Raw genomic sequence first — 14990 nt, 5'->3', positions numbered from 1 at the left:
AGAGGCTACCAACATTGAGAAGGCTTCCACTTGATCAACATTGATGACTTAAGCTCAATCACACCATTCAACTGGAAAGGGAGAATGAGCTTCTCAGAAGTCCAGAAAAGCAAGAATCTGCAGAAATGCCTGAGAATGCAATAGCGCAACCGAACAGTTTGCGGGTGGAGAGACCAAACCTCATCACTGCTCAAAGAAGGGCGACCATTCAGGCAAAACTTCTTGGGAGAGGTGATGCTTTTGACCCTGCAAAGTTTCGGAGGGGCAAAAAACCCAAGAGATCAGAGATGGGTGAAACTCCAGGCACAAATGTGGGTCAAGAGGATGAGTTCAAAAGTTTTTTTTAGCCTTTGCACAGCCTTAAGAACTTATGTTCTGAAAAAAGTCACTCTGGGAACTGGTTCAAAGCTGAATCTCTAACTATAAATTGGTCCAATGCTTTAGATAGGCTAATGTTAATGTCTTGGCTAATGCTGATGTCTTAAAACTTGCTAATGTCTAAATTAAAACTTGCTAATGCAAAGTCAAACTTGCATTAACTGTCAAACTTGCTAATGCTAATATCTTAAAAACCTATAAAATTACTAATACGTCTTACATCAGAAAATTCACATAATTGAGCACATGAGTAACCATCTCAAGGAAATAAATACAAATTCACATTGTATTTATTCAATTCGCAATATTCACAATATTGGAAGCAAATTACAATAATTGTAATTTTAATTTCATTGCGTATAATTATTATAAGCAATAAGATAAAAATTAAATAACTAGAACCTTGAGAAGTTATAGATCACTTGAACTGCAAAATAAACATAAAAAATTATTAAACATTTTATTTAAATAGTAGTAGTAATAAATAAATAATAATATAATTGTGTAACTTAGTGAAAATAATAACAAAGATAATTTTTTTTTAATAAAGTACCTAGTTCTAACTGTACATGAGGCGAAAAACATTGTTACTTATGATCCATCTCTCTTTATCTTTAATGGCTGATTTATTAAATCTATCTGAAATTAATTGTTCTGGCAAAATATTTATCAATCTATTACTCATGTATATGAACTGTCTGCGGCATACTGTTTAATTTGTTCTAGGAATGCGGTAATGAGATGATGAACGGAAATTATACGACGGAATGTTAGTTTCAAAGAGATTTTTATGCCTATGAACGGATAGAATTAAATTTTTCACGTAAAGTTGTCTTACTGTTAAAACTGGGAACTCTGCAAAAAGGCTATGGCTGGGATATCGTCTTGGTCTTCCAAGTGCAGCTTTTAAAGTATATCTCTGAATTACGGAGATTTTATTAAAATGGATGTCCAATGCTCCACCCCATTCTCTAATACCATATTGCAATATGGACTGGGCATATGCTGAAGAAGCCATCTTTATTATAGTTGGGTCATTAAGTTCATTTTGTTATATTGTAATTGACAATATTTATTTTATTAATATGTATATAATTAGTATGGCAAATGAATGAATTTGAATTTGTACTCTCATTTCCTTATGAAGAAATTAATTTTGTGTCGAGTGTTTGAAACTACGTGTTAATTTTCTGTGTCATGTTGGCAGGGCTTGTCAACAACCGTGTTAATTTGCTGTGTTATGTTGGCAGGGCTTGTCGCGTCGTGCTCGCTCGCGCAGATCCATCCTGGAGCGACGTAGCCGCGTGAGTAGCAGCGACAGTAGCGAGAGTTCGAGCGACAGTAGCCGCGACCTGCGTCGTCCGGTCGCCGATGACCAATAGACGCGCAAGCAAGCCGTTGCCAGTAACGAGGAGAGGCGCCAAAAGGTATGCTAGATAAATCAATTAATTAGTAAAACAAAACATGTATTTCAATTGCTATAAATGAATAAAATTTCATTGACAGCAAGCCTATTTGTCATTCGGAACCGCAAAAAGGGAGCATCGCTCCTGAACATAAGACACTTTAGACTAGCCACTAACAGTTGAACAAGCTTTCTATTTTGCTATTACTTTTAAGAGAAATTGAAATAGAATACCCACAGAATAACGTGATTTCTATTGATTGATTTTCTATTGAGTTCAGATTGTTGTATCAAAGCTTTTAAACTAGCCGCCGTGATTTCAGGTGTGTGCATTTGAGAATAAAAATCTGATCTCAGTTATAAAAGAGAAATAAAAACCAATTTTAGATCAAATGTAATTGGATGTTTTGAGCTACAGCTATGGCTGTGTTTTAGTACAGTATGTGGAAAAATGGAGTCAAATATAGAGAATCAGCAACTTTGTTCTTCTACCTTTCTTCGTTGCCATTATAACGTGGACCTCTTTATAGCCAAAGCACAATAATATATTAAATATCATCAGATTTGTATCTCAGAATTGTTCTCTTCTTTAGATGAATAGAGTTTAGATTGGTAGATTGAATAAAAGATCGGTGTTAGCTTATTGTTTTTGTGGATATTATGATGATAAAGTTTTGATCCTAAAAATATGCATTAAAAATGTTTTTGTAAGGCAATAAATTTGTTTTGATATTTTAGAGCGCAGAGAAACGACGACTCATTCGGCGGCGCGCACAGAGACGGCGCAGACGACTCTTGCGCAAACGCGCCGCGAACAGCAAAATGCCGCACCAGTACGGCAGCAGTATGGCGGCCGCAGTGAGTCTGCAGTCGCCGCCCCAGTTGGCGCACGCGCCGCCCCCGGCCCCCGCCCCTCCGGCCCCCCAGCTACAGTATGCGCCGCCCCCCTATCGCAGTGATGAGCAGCGGCTAACCAGGGAGGTCAGTCAAACAAATAAAATTCATCAATTGAAATTTATTTATTGTCTCGGAAAATAAAACAAAAACAATACATGAAATATAAAAGAAAATTAATCGGCTTTAATAGCAAAACCTTATTCTTTTGAGTGCTGGTGGCGATATCGTACGGTACTTTCTGTACTTTTACTATCTAGATTTATCGCTTCAGTTTTGCATTCATATCGAGTAGTGAGAAATAAAATAAATACTAAGTCGTTTCCATAATTTTCACCAACCTTGTACGATTAAAGCCGAGGTCATAAAGCGTTCCGATCCTACTCATCTTCTATATATATATAAAAATGAATGTCTGTTTGTTTGTTCCCTATAGACTCGAAAACTACATGACAGAACGGCATGAAACTTTGGGAATATGTTGTGTGAATATTGGGGATGGTTTCTGACCATAACCTTTAATTGGGTGGGGGGGATAATAATAATTATTTATCAATCCATTTTTCAGTCCTATGTTTTCGAAATTTTCGGCCTACCTATGATTTAGCATCTAAAGTTACCATCTGTATAATAAACACGTCACCCTGTGATAAATTGTGTACTGTTATTAAAACGGTAGTTTGGAGTTGAAGTTGTGTAGTTGATTGGTACCAGCTGTAGATAATCGTTCCTTAGAAGACCTATACAAATAATTGTCACTCCCCTATCATTGAGAAACTGGAAAATGTTGGAAAAATTATTCATCTCATGAAATAGAGTTGTTCATATTGCATTCATTAATTACTGAAGACTAAATTAAATTTTTTTCGAATTTAGCTTAGCTTATATTCATCCTAAAATGGAAGATTGAAAGAATATGGAATTCTGTGTAATTCATCGTACATCGCATATTTCCTGGACCATCTATTGACAATCATCAACTGTGAAAACATTAAATTCATCTTCGAAACACTGATTAAACCCATCTATTTTTTTTAAATTCAACACTTTACTGATATTACTACCAATTGATTGAGAAGAATATGTTTTCGGAATAATAAATGCTGCATGACTAAGCACATAGGAAGTCTGTATTGAGATGTAAATGAAAATATTGATTGGCATATAAATTTCATGATTCACCAAATACAGTCAAGTGTGACATGAGATACATTGACTTTTTGGCGGTACGAAGTTCGCCGGGGTAAGATAGTGTTCAATATTTCTGTAGAGTGGAATGGTGGTGGTAGGGCAAATCATATTACAAGTCTTTCTCTCTCTTCTTCTTTTTAAATTTAGTTTTCAGAGGACCCAATTTTTCAGTGTTTGGGCCTCCGACATGACAGTTCAAGCCTCAAACTAACCTCACACATGTTTGGGACAAATTAGGACTTCTGGGGTTCAGCGGACCGCAACCAAGAAAAATAACGTCACACCTTTGTAGTCAGACGTCAACTGACCTTAACAATGCTGGATATTTATTTAAATTTTAATTTATTTATTCACACACACCTACGACATAATTACAAATTAACAAAATGAATACATGCAAAAAATCATGTTGACAGTTGATAACCTGCCACCATCTCAAACAGAATATAACTTGAAATATTTCAGCTGGGGTCCGCTGGTCAGCAAAAGTTCGTTCAAGGGTTAACATTATTGTTAAAATTATTGTGTGTTGTTGCCTTAAGGATTGTATTGTGTTGGTAGTAAGAAATGAAATGAATTTATTTATTTTTAGGCAATGGAGCGTTACCTGCGCGAGAGAAGCGACATGGTGATAGTGATTTTGCACGCGAAGGTGGCGCAAAAGTCTTATGGCAACGAAAAGCGCTTCTTCTGTCCGCCACCCTGCATCTACCTCTACGGCGACGGCTGGCGTCTCAGGCAGGAGCAGCTGGTCAGGGATGGCGAGTCAGAACAGGTATTCATCAAGAAAACATGCTTATACTTTACTATTTCATTCCCGAATTTTGATTTATTCATAATAATAATTATTGGAACCCAGGTTGGGATGGTCAAGCAACTTCTAAATGGATAATAATAATATTATTTTTATAATATAATGCTTGATCATCCCAACCTGGGTTCCGATTTCCAGGATATTTGACAAGCGATTCATGAGGTGAGCAATCATGCCTTGTCCGTGATCCACGAATCGTTCGCTCTGAGCAGACGGAGTGAGCCCAAGATCACTGCTTTCTGCATTTGGCCTACCAATGAGTTAGACTCTTTTCACAAGCAGGCACTGTTTTCAAATTTGAAAGCAGCGATGGGCGAACCCCTCCAAGGAAACCAATTATGAGCACTATCAATTTAACTGAGTAGCCTGGGTTTAGTTTGTGCAGTTCCACAAGAAACTCTTGATACTCGGTCCGTTTGTCCTCCTCCTTTGCAGCAATATTGCGCTCAGCTGATGCTGAGAACTCAATGACAAATATTGCCTTTGCTACCAAATCCTGGAGGACGATATCAGGCTTTTTTGCTGTTGAAAGTGTGGTGGTGGAGAATGAATAATTATTCCAGTATATTCGGCATTTATCATTCTCCACAACGGACTTTATATATCCTGGGACATAAGGCAGCACTGGTGTTTTATCTATACCGTGTGAGTGCCTTAGATGGTAATACAGCACTCGCAGTGCAGCATTATGCCTGTGAATGTTGCCTGCAGCTGCATGCACAGAACAAGCTGACACTATGTGCATCAGGTTCTCTGGTGATGTGTGACACACCCTACAATTGATGTCAGGCACAGGCAAATGCATTACTCTGCTACGATATGACAATGTGTTGATAAAACCATTTTGACACGCTAATTTGAACCCCTCAGTCTCGGATTTAAGGGCTGCTGACTTCAAGAAAGAAATGGTCAGCTCTTTGGACAAGCCCTGCTGCTCAACATGCTTATGGAATAAGCCATGCTAGGACTTGTCTTTATGCTGCTGGAGAAGTAGCTTATATTATTATTATTTAAAAGTTTTATTCAATTCAACACAATATACATTTTATAATTAGTTCAAAAACCGTTGTGTGTCGTTAGCACTTGTAAACACAGATTTGTTCGGTCTTGAAATAATGTCTTTATAAATATTAATTTCTTTCTTACAACAAACAATGCGAATTGTATCTTGAAATGTCACTGAGCTGAATAATAACATCTTAAAATAATATAATTATGCTGAGGGTCAAAAGAGAGTGACGAAGATGGAGTGTATCAGATAAGGTAGTAGAGAAGGTAATTGAGTGTGTTTAAATAATGCATGTATTATCTTGATGCCTCTGCTTCTTTCCTTCTACCTTCTTACCGTCTACCCTACATTCACCGCTCCAAAATTTTTTTACATTAGTAGAAAACGTAGCTGATAGTGTTGAAAAAAATGCATGTATCTGAATGTCTCCGCTTCCTTCTACCTTCTACCATAGAGAAAATATAGAAAAATCCCATGGTATAGGACGTTTATGTTCAAAAGACGTTTTTCTTGTGAAGCTGCTATGTGGCGCTTTTAGTATCTCATACTGTGCCGTTCTTACACCCTCACCCGCCCAAAGCAGTTATAATCGACAGTAGTCGAACTTGAGAAAACAAAACATTGGCTTGAAATTTGAAACATAAACGACGTATATCATGGGATATCTTCTTATCTCTCTTTTCTCTATGCTTCTACCCTACGTTCGCTTTTTTGTCTCATGCGTAAGTATAGTTTATGAAATACTAGTGGGTACCCCGTGCTCTGTAAGGGTCTTATAAAAAAACTTGAACTACTCAAATCTTGAAGAATTTATATATTTTTTTATTCATTAGGCAGAAGAAACAATATAATAATCGGAAAAGAAAAAACAGACTATTGCCCAAAACTCTTTAAGGCTACTATTAATATAAATAAAAAAATATATATCATGACTTCAAGTCATTTGAAAATGGCATTAGTAGCCGGAACATGTCGTGAAAAAATAATTTAAAAAGGTACTGAGATTTATATTTTTATTCTTCAATTTCCTATTTAGTTTCAAATCGTCCAAATATTATATAGGTTATGTCCATTTCAATTTCTACACCAAATCAATCTGAAACTATGAATCAGAATGAAATTAAATTTAGATAGATTGATAATAAAACTTTCCTAAAAACATGGAACAAACTTTCAATTTAAATAGACCTATAACCATCCTCGGTAAATTAAGAACCAATATGCAATATTTCAAGTTAATGAGTTGAGTAGTTCAGACGTGATGATGCGTCATTCGTGAATTTCCCGTACCGTACGTGTAAAGGCCAATTCTTTCCTTTATTATGTCATAGATTTGTGTATTTTCAGTGTGTAAACTTTTGTACCAGTTCTGTTTGACTACTTTGGTTTGTATTTCGATGTAGTTAACGTTTATTGTAGAGTTGTTATCTATTCTCATTCTGTTTCTTTGTTTGACGATTGTTGAATGTTGTGATTGCAGGCAGCCCAGCTGTGTGCGTTCATTGGTATCGGCAACAGCGACCAGGACATGCAGCAGCTGGACCTGAACAACGGCAAGCAGTACTGCGCCGCCAAGACGCTATACATCTCCGACTCGGACAAACGCAAGCACTTCATGCTCTCAGTCAAGATGTTCTACGGCACCGGCCACGACATCGGCGTCTTCCACAGCAAGCGCATCAAGGTTCGTTTCCACCGCAGTTGAGGGGCGTTTACATTATTCAAGTTTACTTGAATTGAAGTTTTATACAAAATGTATGATTTTTGCAAACTTGAAGTCAAGTTGAAAAGAACAGAAACTTGAATCCACTATACTAATGCAATGTTTTGTATAAGTTTTTGTAGATGTTGAACGTGTTCAACTTTTGAATTCAACTTGTATCTTGAAGGTACAATTCTACCTGAAAGTGGGAAAATAAAACAAAAACAGTTTTCAGTCAATGTAGAATGTATAAAAATAACCAATTATAAAAGTATGATGCAAGAATAGTATGAAAAGTAAGAAGAAAACTTTAAGTTTAATTAGTTTTTTACTTTATAGGCTTGACTTCAAGTTTCCAAAATCGCCCATTCAACTCAAACCGTTGAAAAAAACATAAATTCAGGTAAACTTGACAAAACACCCTTTTAGTCAAGTACCTATTTTGACCAGTCCTTGAGATACTAAAATAAATCAAATAAAATTTATTCACCAATTAACAACAGTGTTTCAAGAAAATAAATAAATCATTTTTTGTTTAATAGGCTAATAATTGGCGAAATGAAAAATTATTGTATTAGTGTTATCGGATGGGCACGTCAGATTGTCAGTACCTGCAGATATTTACCGGTCGTGACGGTTTGAATTATATATTCAGGCGTGGTGGAACTCCCGTCAGGCACTCTTCAACTATAAAAGCCATACAATTACTAATATTAAATTTAAAATTGAGCCATTCAGTAGGCCACGTCAAGTTTTTGTTGCAGGCTGCTACACGCTGAATGTGTGTCAGCACAGTACACCGTTGCACATTAGTGAGAATAGGTTAAGGAGAAGTTAGTTGACCGAGCGTAGTGAGGTCTACACTTTTACTGGAAGGAATTCGCTTTTGTATGTATGTATGTGTGTGACGCATTTTCGGCCAAACGCAGCAACAATTTTCATGAAATTTGAAAGGAAAATGTTTGAGTATGTTGAGTTATCAATCTTCTTTTAAATGACAATATTCTGGTATTATCAATAATTATTTTAGAATTAAATACGTGATACTGTATCCACGGGATTTCTGAATGCAAAAGGACAGATTTCTGAAAGCAACCTGTGGCATATGATTGACACTTGAATTATGTTGTGTGCAGGTGATATCGAAGCCATCCAAGAAGAAGCAATCGCTGAAAAACGCTGACCTGTGCATAGCCAGCGGCACAAAGGTTGCGCTCTTCAATCGGCTCAGGTCGCAGACTGTAAGCACCAGGTGAGCTGTTCATTCATTCATTCATTTATTTAATAATACAATCAAGCTAAACCGCGACCCATTCGTTATTTTCTCACCATTAGTCATTTCATTTTATTTTCCATCTAATCTCTTATATTTTATTTAACTTCTATTCATTTCATTTTAGTCACTGTAGTGACATTCGCTTCAAATCAGCATTGATTGAATGATAATAATGTATGTTATTTATGAGAGATATTAGCTCGTTAATCACATTATACGGGTAAATCATGTGCAACCTGTGCTATATTAAATTATTGTCCTGAGTGTTCACTTGCAAGTGTCTTGCATATTTTGTGTTATATTTCATGTCTTATTATTGATTTACCAAATGAATTAATACTTCAGAATAAACATCAGTATTGTACAATATAGGTGAAATTCAAGGCACTACAACCATAAAAAGAACATATTATTGTGTACTTCTATTGGGTTATTGCATTGTAACCTCCACTCTTTCATGTTATATGTTTTATTTCTTGTTATTGATTGATTTGAATCATTCAATAATGGAAGTTTTGGGACTGTTCTGTAGAGTAATAATTGTTTCGGAATAATTTCGAGACAGTACGACGGGGCTTAGAGTTGAACTTCAGCTTTGTTCGTTCACAATAAGTTGTTCCAGTTCTCAGTTATCAAATCAGAAGTAATCATGTCTTTTGGCCTTGCTTGCTACAATAATTAATTAGTACAAATTGAGTTGATTCGAAACTTGTTGACTGGTATCAATGGAGATCTCTTGCTTACTTGTTGTTTTACTTGTCTAAAAGTCTACAGTCTTACTTGGCTCTTCCACTGATTCTCTCTTCCATGATTAGAATGAATGAATTAATCCTTTCTATTATCATAGACATATATCTCAATATTATGTTGTACAAAATTATACAATTTACGTAAAATACAAGGCATTGGCAAAATGTAGCCTGCGCTGAATTGCCCAGTTGAAAAACAGCACCTACTCTTTTATGTGTGATTTGTTAATGTTGATTGACTGCAGGTATTTGCACGTGGAGAACGGCAACTTCCACGCGAGCTCGACGCAGTGGGGGGCGTTCACCATCCACCTGCTGGACGACGACGAGAGTGAGAGCGAAGAGTTCAGTGTGAGAGACGGCTATGTTCATTATGGCAGCACTGTCAAGCTGGTCTGCAGTGTTACCGGCATGGCGTTGCCCAGGCTCATCATACGAAAGGTTAATCAATAATAATTCACCTTAGTCATAAAATAAAACAATCGTACCGTTTAAGTTTTCTCTGGTTTAATTTAGTCTATTCTTCACCACAGTCGATTGATTGGGGAATTGTCTTAGCTACCCATGGTGTCCCAAGGTAAGCAAAGTAAACATATTATTATTAATTTATTTCATCATTCAGAATTACAGAACTTTCAGAAGAGTTTTCCACAGGCTTTCGCCCAAAACGGTTCCAATTCTAATTTATAAAACAGTCCAAATGTAGCTTGGTTAGGTGTCACTTCCACATTTTTCAATTACACAACTTTTCGATTTGAGTTCAATTTTCAGTGCAAACATTTGAAAAAATGAAATTTTTTATTTAGATTGTGTGAAACCCAAATTAAATAACGGAATAACAGTTACTCAGTAACCCATTAAAACTGTAAAATAGTGAGTAACTTTAAAAAATGTTGATTCAAAAATTAGAAACAAACTCATCCGTGTCCCGTTCCAACTAGTGTCAGGCCTGAGTATGAAAAATGCTTCTCTATTTTCCTCGGTCTTCCCACCATCGCTCGTCCTCAACCTGTAGCCATCTCTATCCTCTCTTCTCCACTTCGTTGACCACTTGAGCAAAGTATGATCAACTGAATTGAGTGCTTGAACTCAATAGGTCTACCATTACGAATACCATTTTTTCTTATCGAAGAGTTCACACATTTACAGACAGTTTAAATTACAAACATATATGTTTTTTATGGGAGTGTTCACACATTAGCAAGCACTTTAGTATTTGATGTTAAATAAAAATATTTGTGTTCAGGTGGACAAGCAGATGGCGCTGCTCGAGGCTGATGATCCAGTGTCACAACTGCACAAGTGCGCTTTCTACATGAAGGTTGGTATCACTGCAGCAGTCTGTAGACTGATTTTTACTTTCTGGTTAGTCATCTGTATTTAGTCATACATAAATCGATTAAATTTGAGAGAATCATTGGCGGAATTATCATGCAAACATGGTACAGACATTCCTGGACGAGTCAGTATTTTTCAGTCATTCTAATCTAAAAAATGTGATCAATCATCAAAAAGATGAACCTGTTGATTCTTTCACAATCATTGATTTGATTATGTTCATTTGTGAATGAATGAAAACAATATTATAATTGTTTAATACTGTGATTTGTGCTATTTTAGGACACAGAGCGCATGTATCTGTGTTTATCACAGGAGCGCATCATCCAGTTCCAAGCGACGCCTTGTCCCAAGGAACCCACCAAGGAGATGATCAATGACGGTGCCTGCTGGACCATCATCAGTACCGACAAGGTATCAAAACTCTATTCATTCATTCAACTTAATATTGTGATCACACAAATAAGAATGAAAAGATTTATACAGGATGTTTCAGAAGTAGTGTCGAACATTTCAGGGTATTGTTCCTGGATGATAGGAGACTACAAATGTCGTATTTGAAGTGTCCAAAACTCAGCGGTTATCCTTATAGCCGCCCTTTTGTTTTTTTCACTTAGGAATTTCTATCTCAAGAACGAAATGTTGTATTGATCTTAAATTTGGTAAAATATTTATGCTATAGACTCAACTTTAAAAAATAAAATAAAAAATTTTCGATGTAAATTTTCAAAATGGCGGCCATTTTAAATTTTTGATGGCAAATTTCACGAAAACCGTTCACTCTACAGAAAATTTACAAGAGACAAAAAAGTTAGCAAATTTTATCAAGATTTCAAGGATACCTTATTTATTAAGATTGATCAGAGAATAACAGAGAAATAAATTCTTTTCGTACTGCATGCATGACCACTTTTCACCATTTAAACATCAATATTACATTTTTAATTCCAATTATATTTAAGATGAAGCTTTGAAACTCGGTATGGATCCATATGGCCATCCAGCTGATTTTACAATATTTTTCAGATGATCTTGTTTGTTCATTCATGGTCATGCATGCAGTACGAAAAGAATTAATTTCTCTGTTATTCTCTGACCAATCCTTATAAATAAGGTATCCTTATCTTGATAAAATTTGCTAACTTTTTTGTCTCTTGTAAATTTTCTGTAAAGTGAACGGTTTTCGTGAAATTTGTCGTCAAAAATTTAAATTGGCCGCCATTTTGAAAATTTACATAAAAAATGTTTCTATTTTATTTTTTAAAGTTGAGTCTATAGCATAAATATTTTTACCAAATTTAAGATCAATACAACATTTCGTTCTTGAGATAGAAATTCCTAAGTGAAAAAAACAAAAGGGCGGCTATAAGGATAACCGCTGAGTTTTGGACACTTCAAATACGACATTATTTGTAGTCTCCTATCATCCAGGAACAATACCCTGAAATGTTCGACACTACTTCTGAAACACTCTGTATTATCATATACATATATATCATATTATGTCTGTGTCTAGTCTATGTTATCTCTCAATATTATGTTGTATAAAATTATACAATTTACGTAAAATACAAGGCATTGGCAAAATGTAGCCTGCGCTGAATTGCCCAGTTGAAAAACAGCACCTACTCTTTTATGTGTGATTTGTTAATGATTGATTGCAGGTATTTGCACGTGGAGAACGGCAACTTCCACGCGAGCTCGACGCAGTGGGGGCGTTCACCATCCACCTGCTGGACGACGACGAGAGTGAGAGCGAAGAGTTCAGTGTGAGAGACGGCTATGTTCATTATGGCAGCACTGTCAAGCTGGTCTGCAGTGTTACCGGCATGGCGTTGCCCAGGCTCATCATACGAAAGGTTAATCAATAATAATTCACCTTAGTCATAAAATAAAACAATCGTACCGTTTAAGTTTTCTCTGGTTTAATTTAGTCTATTCTTCACCACAGTCGATTGATTGGGGAATTGTCTTAGCTACCCATGGTGTCCCAAGGTAAGCAAAGTAAACATATTATTATTAATTTATTTTATCATTCAGAATTACACAACTTTCAGAAGAGTTTTCCACAGGCTTTCGCCAACAACGGTTCCAATTCTAATTTATAAAACAGTCCAAATGTAGCTTGGTTAGGTGTCACTTCCACATTTTTCAATTACACAACTTTTCGATTTGAGTTTAATTTTCAGTGCAAACATTTGAAAAAAGGAAATTTTTTATTTAGATTGTGTGAAACCCAAATTAAATAACGGAATAACAGTTACTCAGTAACCCATTAAAACTGTAAAATAGTGAGTAACTTTAAAAAAAATGTTGATTCAAAAATTAGAAACAAACTCATCCGTGTCCCGTTCCAACTAGTGTCGGGTATGGGAATAATAAACAATGTGTAAGCAGGGACGCCTCCACTGAATATGTAAGGGTGGGAAAATGAAAAACAAGAAAAGATCGTACAGGTTTTTGATATTTAAACCAAAACAATAAATTATTTATTACAAAATTAGAATTATAATTAGAAATTACGAAATAATAATAAACAGATGAATTTTTCAAGGGCTACTCGTTTTGCTGCTAGTGAAGATTCATTTGTTGTGGTTATGAAAAATTTAAAACAATGACTCAGTAGTCACCTACCTTTATGAAAATGGCTTCCCAATTGGCATCCACTGGTTGAAACGCGACGTTAATTATTAATTAAAATCAAAATAACTGATCTAATGAAATGGGTTCAGATCCCCTCCTATTCAATAATACAAATCTCTTTAAACTGCCCGAACTGTGACAGGAAAACTGTATTACAAAACAAGAACAAAATCTATCCCCTTTCACCAGAACAGCCGGACTTACTCACAGTCCTAACGAACGAACTCACCACTAAAAGTAAAATTTTGGGTATTAATATATAACTCAGTCAATGCCAAACATGAAGCCATTTCAAATACATATTTTTATCAATCGCACAAGCGAGCACGTTGTTATCAAAAACAAAAAGAAGCTACAATAATTTTGATAACAAATGAAATAAACAATCTTTCTGTCGATGACACAAATTGTTCAAAGACAAAAACACTGTTCATTAACTTTCCTAAATTAAAACTCTAAAATCCTGATCATATGAGATAAATATATGATTCATATATAGTCCCATATGACCAGGTGACACATCACCCATCCCGCTGAAAGACTCGTCCCTGAGTCTGTAGTCAAGAGGGGAACAAAAAAAAAAAATAATGATTAACAAAATAATATACTCGGGAAACAAACGTGTGCCTGATTGACTTGATAATGCTACTATACATTGAAATCAAACATTTACATAGAAAGGTAGGTTACTCAAACTAAATTACAAACATTCAAATCAAATTCAAAATGAAACTATGCTGCACAATAACATTGATTATATATGAAACTAACTTTCAATATTATACACATTAATATACATTGCACTTTAATTTAATCTCATCTTGAAAAAAAAGACGTACATCAATATTCAACTTATTATGAAAAGAAAATCTCAATTGACAATATATTTATTTGTGAATCAACATTGAACTATTTCAAAAGCTGCAATAAAAATCGAAGAAAAAAAAACTTTATAAGTACATATGACTCACAACTATATAGTCAAGAAAGAAAACAATAAAACAGTTAATCCATCAAAAAGCAACTATATAACTCTTAACTATCGATTATATGTATCTTAGGTTGTGCTACCGTTACAGCAGATAATTTACACACATACAACTTGATGCCTAAATATGCACAGAATAAAGTTAAAAACCCTAACCAGCCAAATAATATATAAAAAACAAAACTAGAGGAATTTACAACATCTCCCCAAGAATTTGGAAGATCTACTTTGTGAAATATATCTGACGATATTACGTCTTGAACTGTAAATTCCGGAACCTTTATATCTATATCAGTTTTTAAATTTCGCTAAATTAACAAAATTAGGATTGAAATGCGGTTGCAAAACATCAATTTTAACGAATTAAACTTAACCCATGCAAAGGTAAGTAATGGAGAACCTGAGGTTGTTTATCAACATTTGCGTCACACGGAAAAGTCTTTCTCACCATTATTCTCCCGCCGACCGAAATCTCGCAATGACAGGGTAAAACCACATACATTGCTCCCGAATAGGTTGAAGATGATGAAACGAACCTCCCTCGCAAGTGACTGTAGTGTTGGCCTGTATATTCGCGACGATATACTCCGAAGGCGAAAATTC

General features: G+C 35.4%; 1 protein-coding gene across 1 annotated transcript in view; it reads left to right on the top strand.

Moving 5' to 3' along the window:
* The first annotated feature begins 1608 nt into the window (after window positions 1-1608).
* LOC111047622 (suppressor of hairless protein) overlaps window positions 1609-14990 on the top strand; it is a 28063-nt gene continuing 14681 nt past the window's right edge. The window contains exons 1-8 of the mRNA XM_039423319.1: window positions 1609-1805; window positions 2522-2764; window positions 4461-4643; window positions 7172-7375; window positions 8530-8645; window positions 9664-9859; window positions 10665-10739; window positions 11039-11170. Of these exons, the coding sequence (XP_039279253.1) occupies window positions 2606-2764; window positions 4461-4643; window positions 7172-7375; window positions 8530-8645; window positions 9664-9859; window positions 10665-10739; window positions 11039-11170 (1065 nt within the window). The 5' untranslated portion in view covers window positions 1609-1805; window positions 2522-2605. The remainder of the gene's footprint in view (window positions 1806-2521; window positions 2765-4460; window positions 4644-7171; window positions 7376-8529; window positions 8646-9663; window positions 9860-10664; window positions 10740-11038; window positions 11171-14990) is intronic.

This window comes from Nilaparvata lugens, chromosome 3, assembly GCF_014356525.2.
Source record: "Nilaparvata lugens isolate BPH chromosome 3, ASM1435652v1, whole genome shotgun sequence".
In the NCBI taxonomy this organism is placed as follows: Eukaryota; Metazoa; Arthropoda; class Insecta; order Hemiptera; family Delphacidae; genus Nilaparvata; species Nilaparvata lugens.
This window is presented reverse-complemented; position numbering and strand designations above follow the sequence as displayed.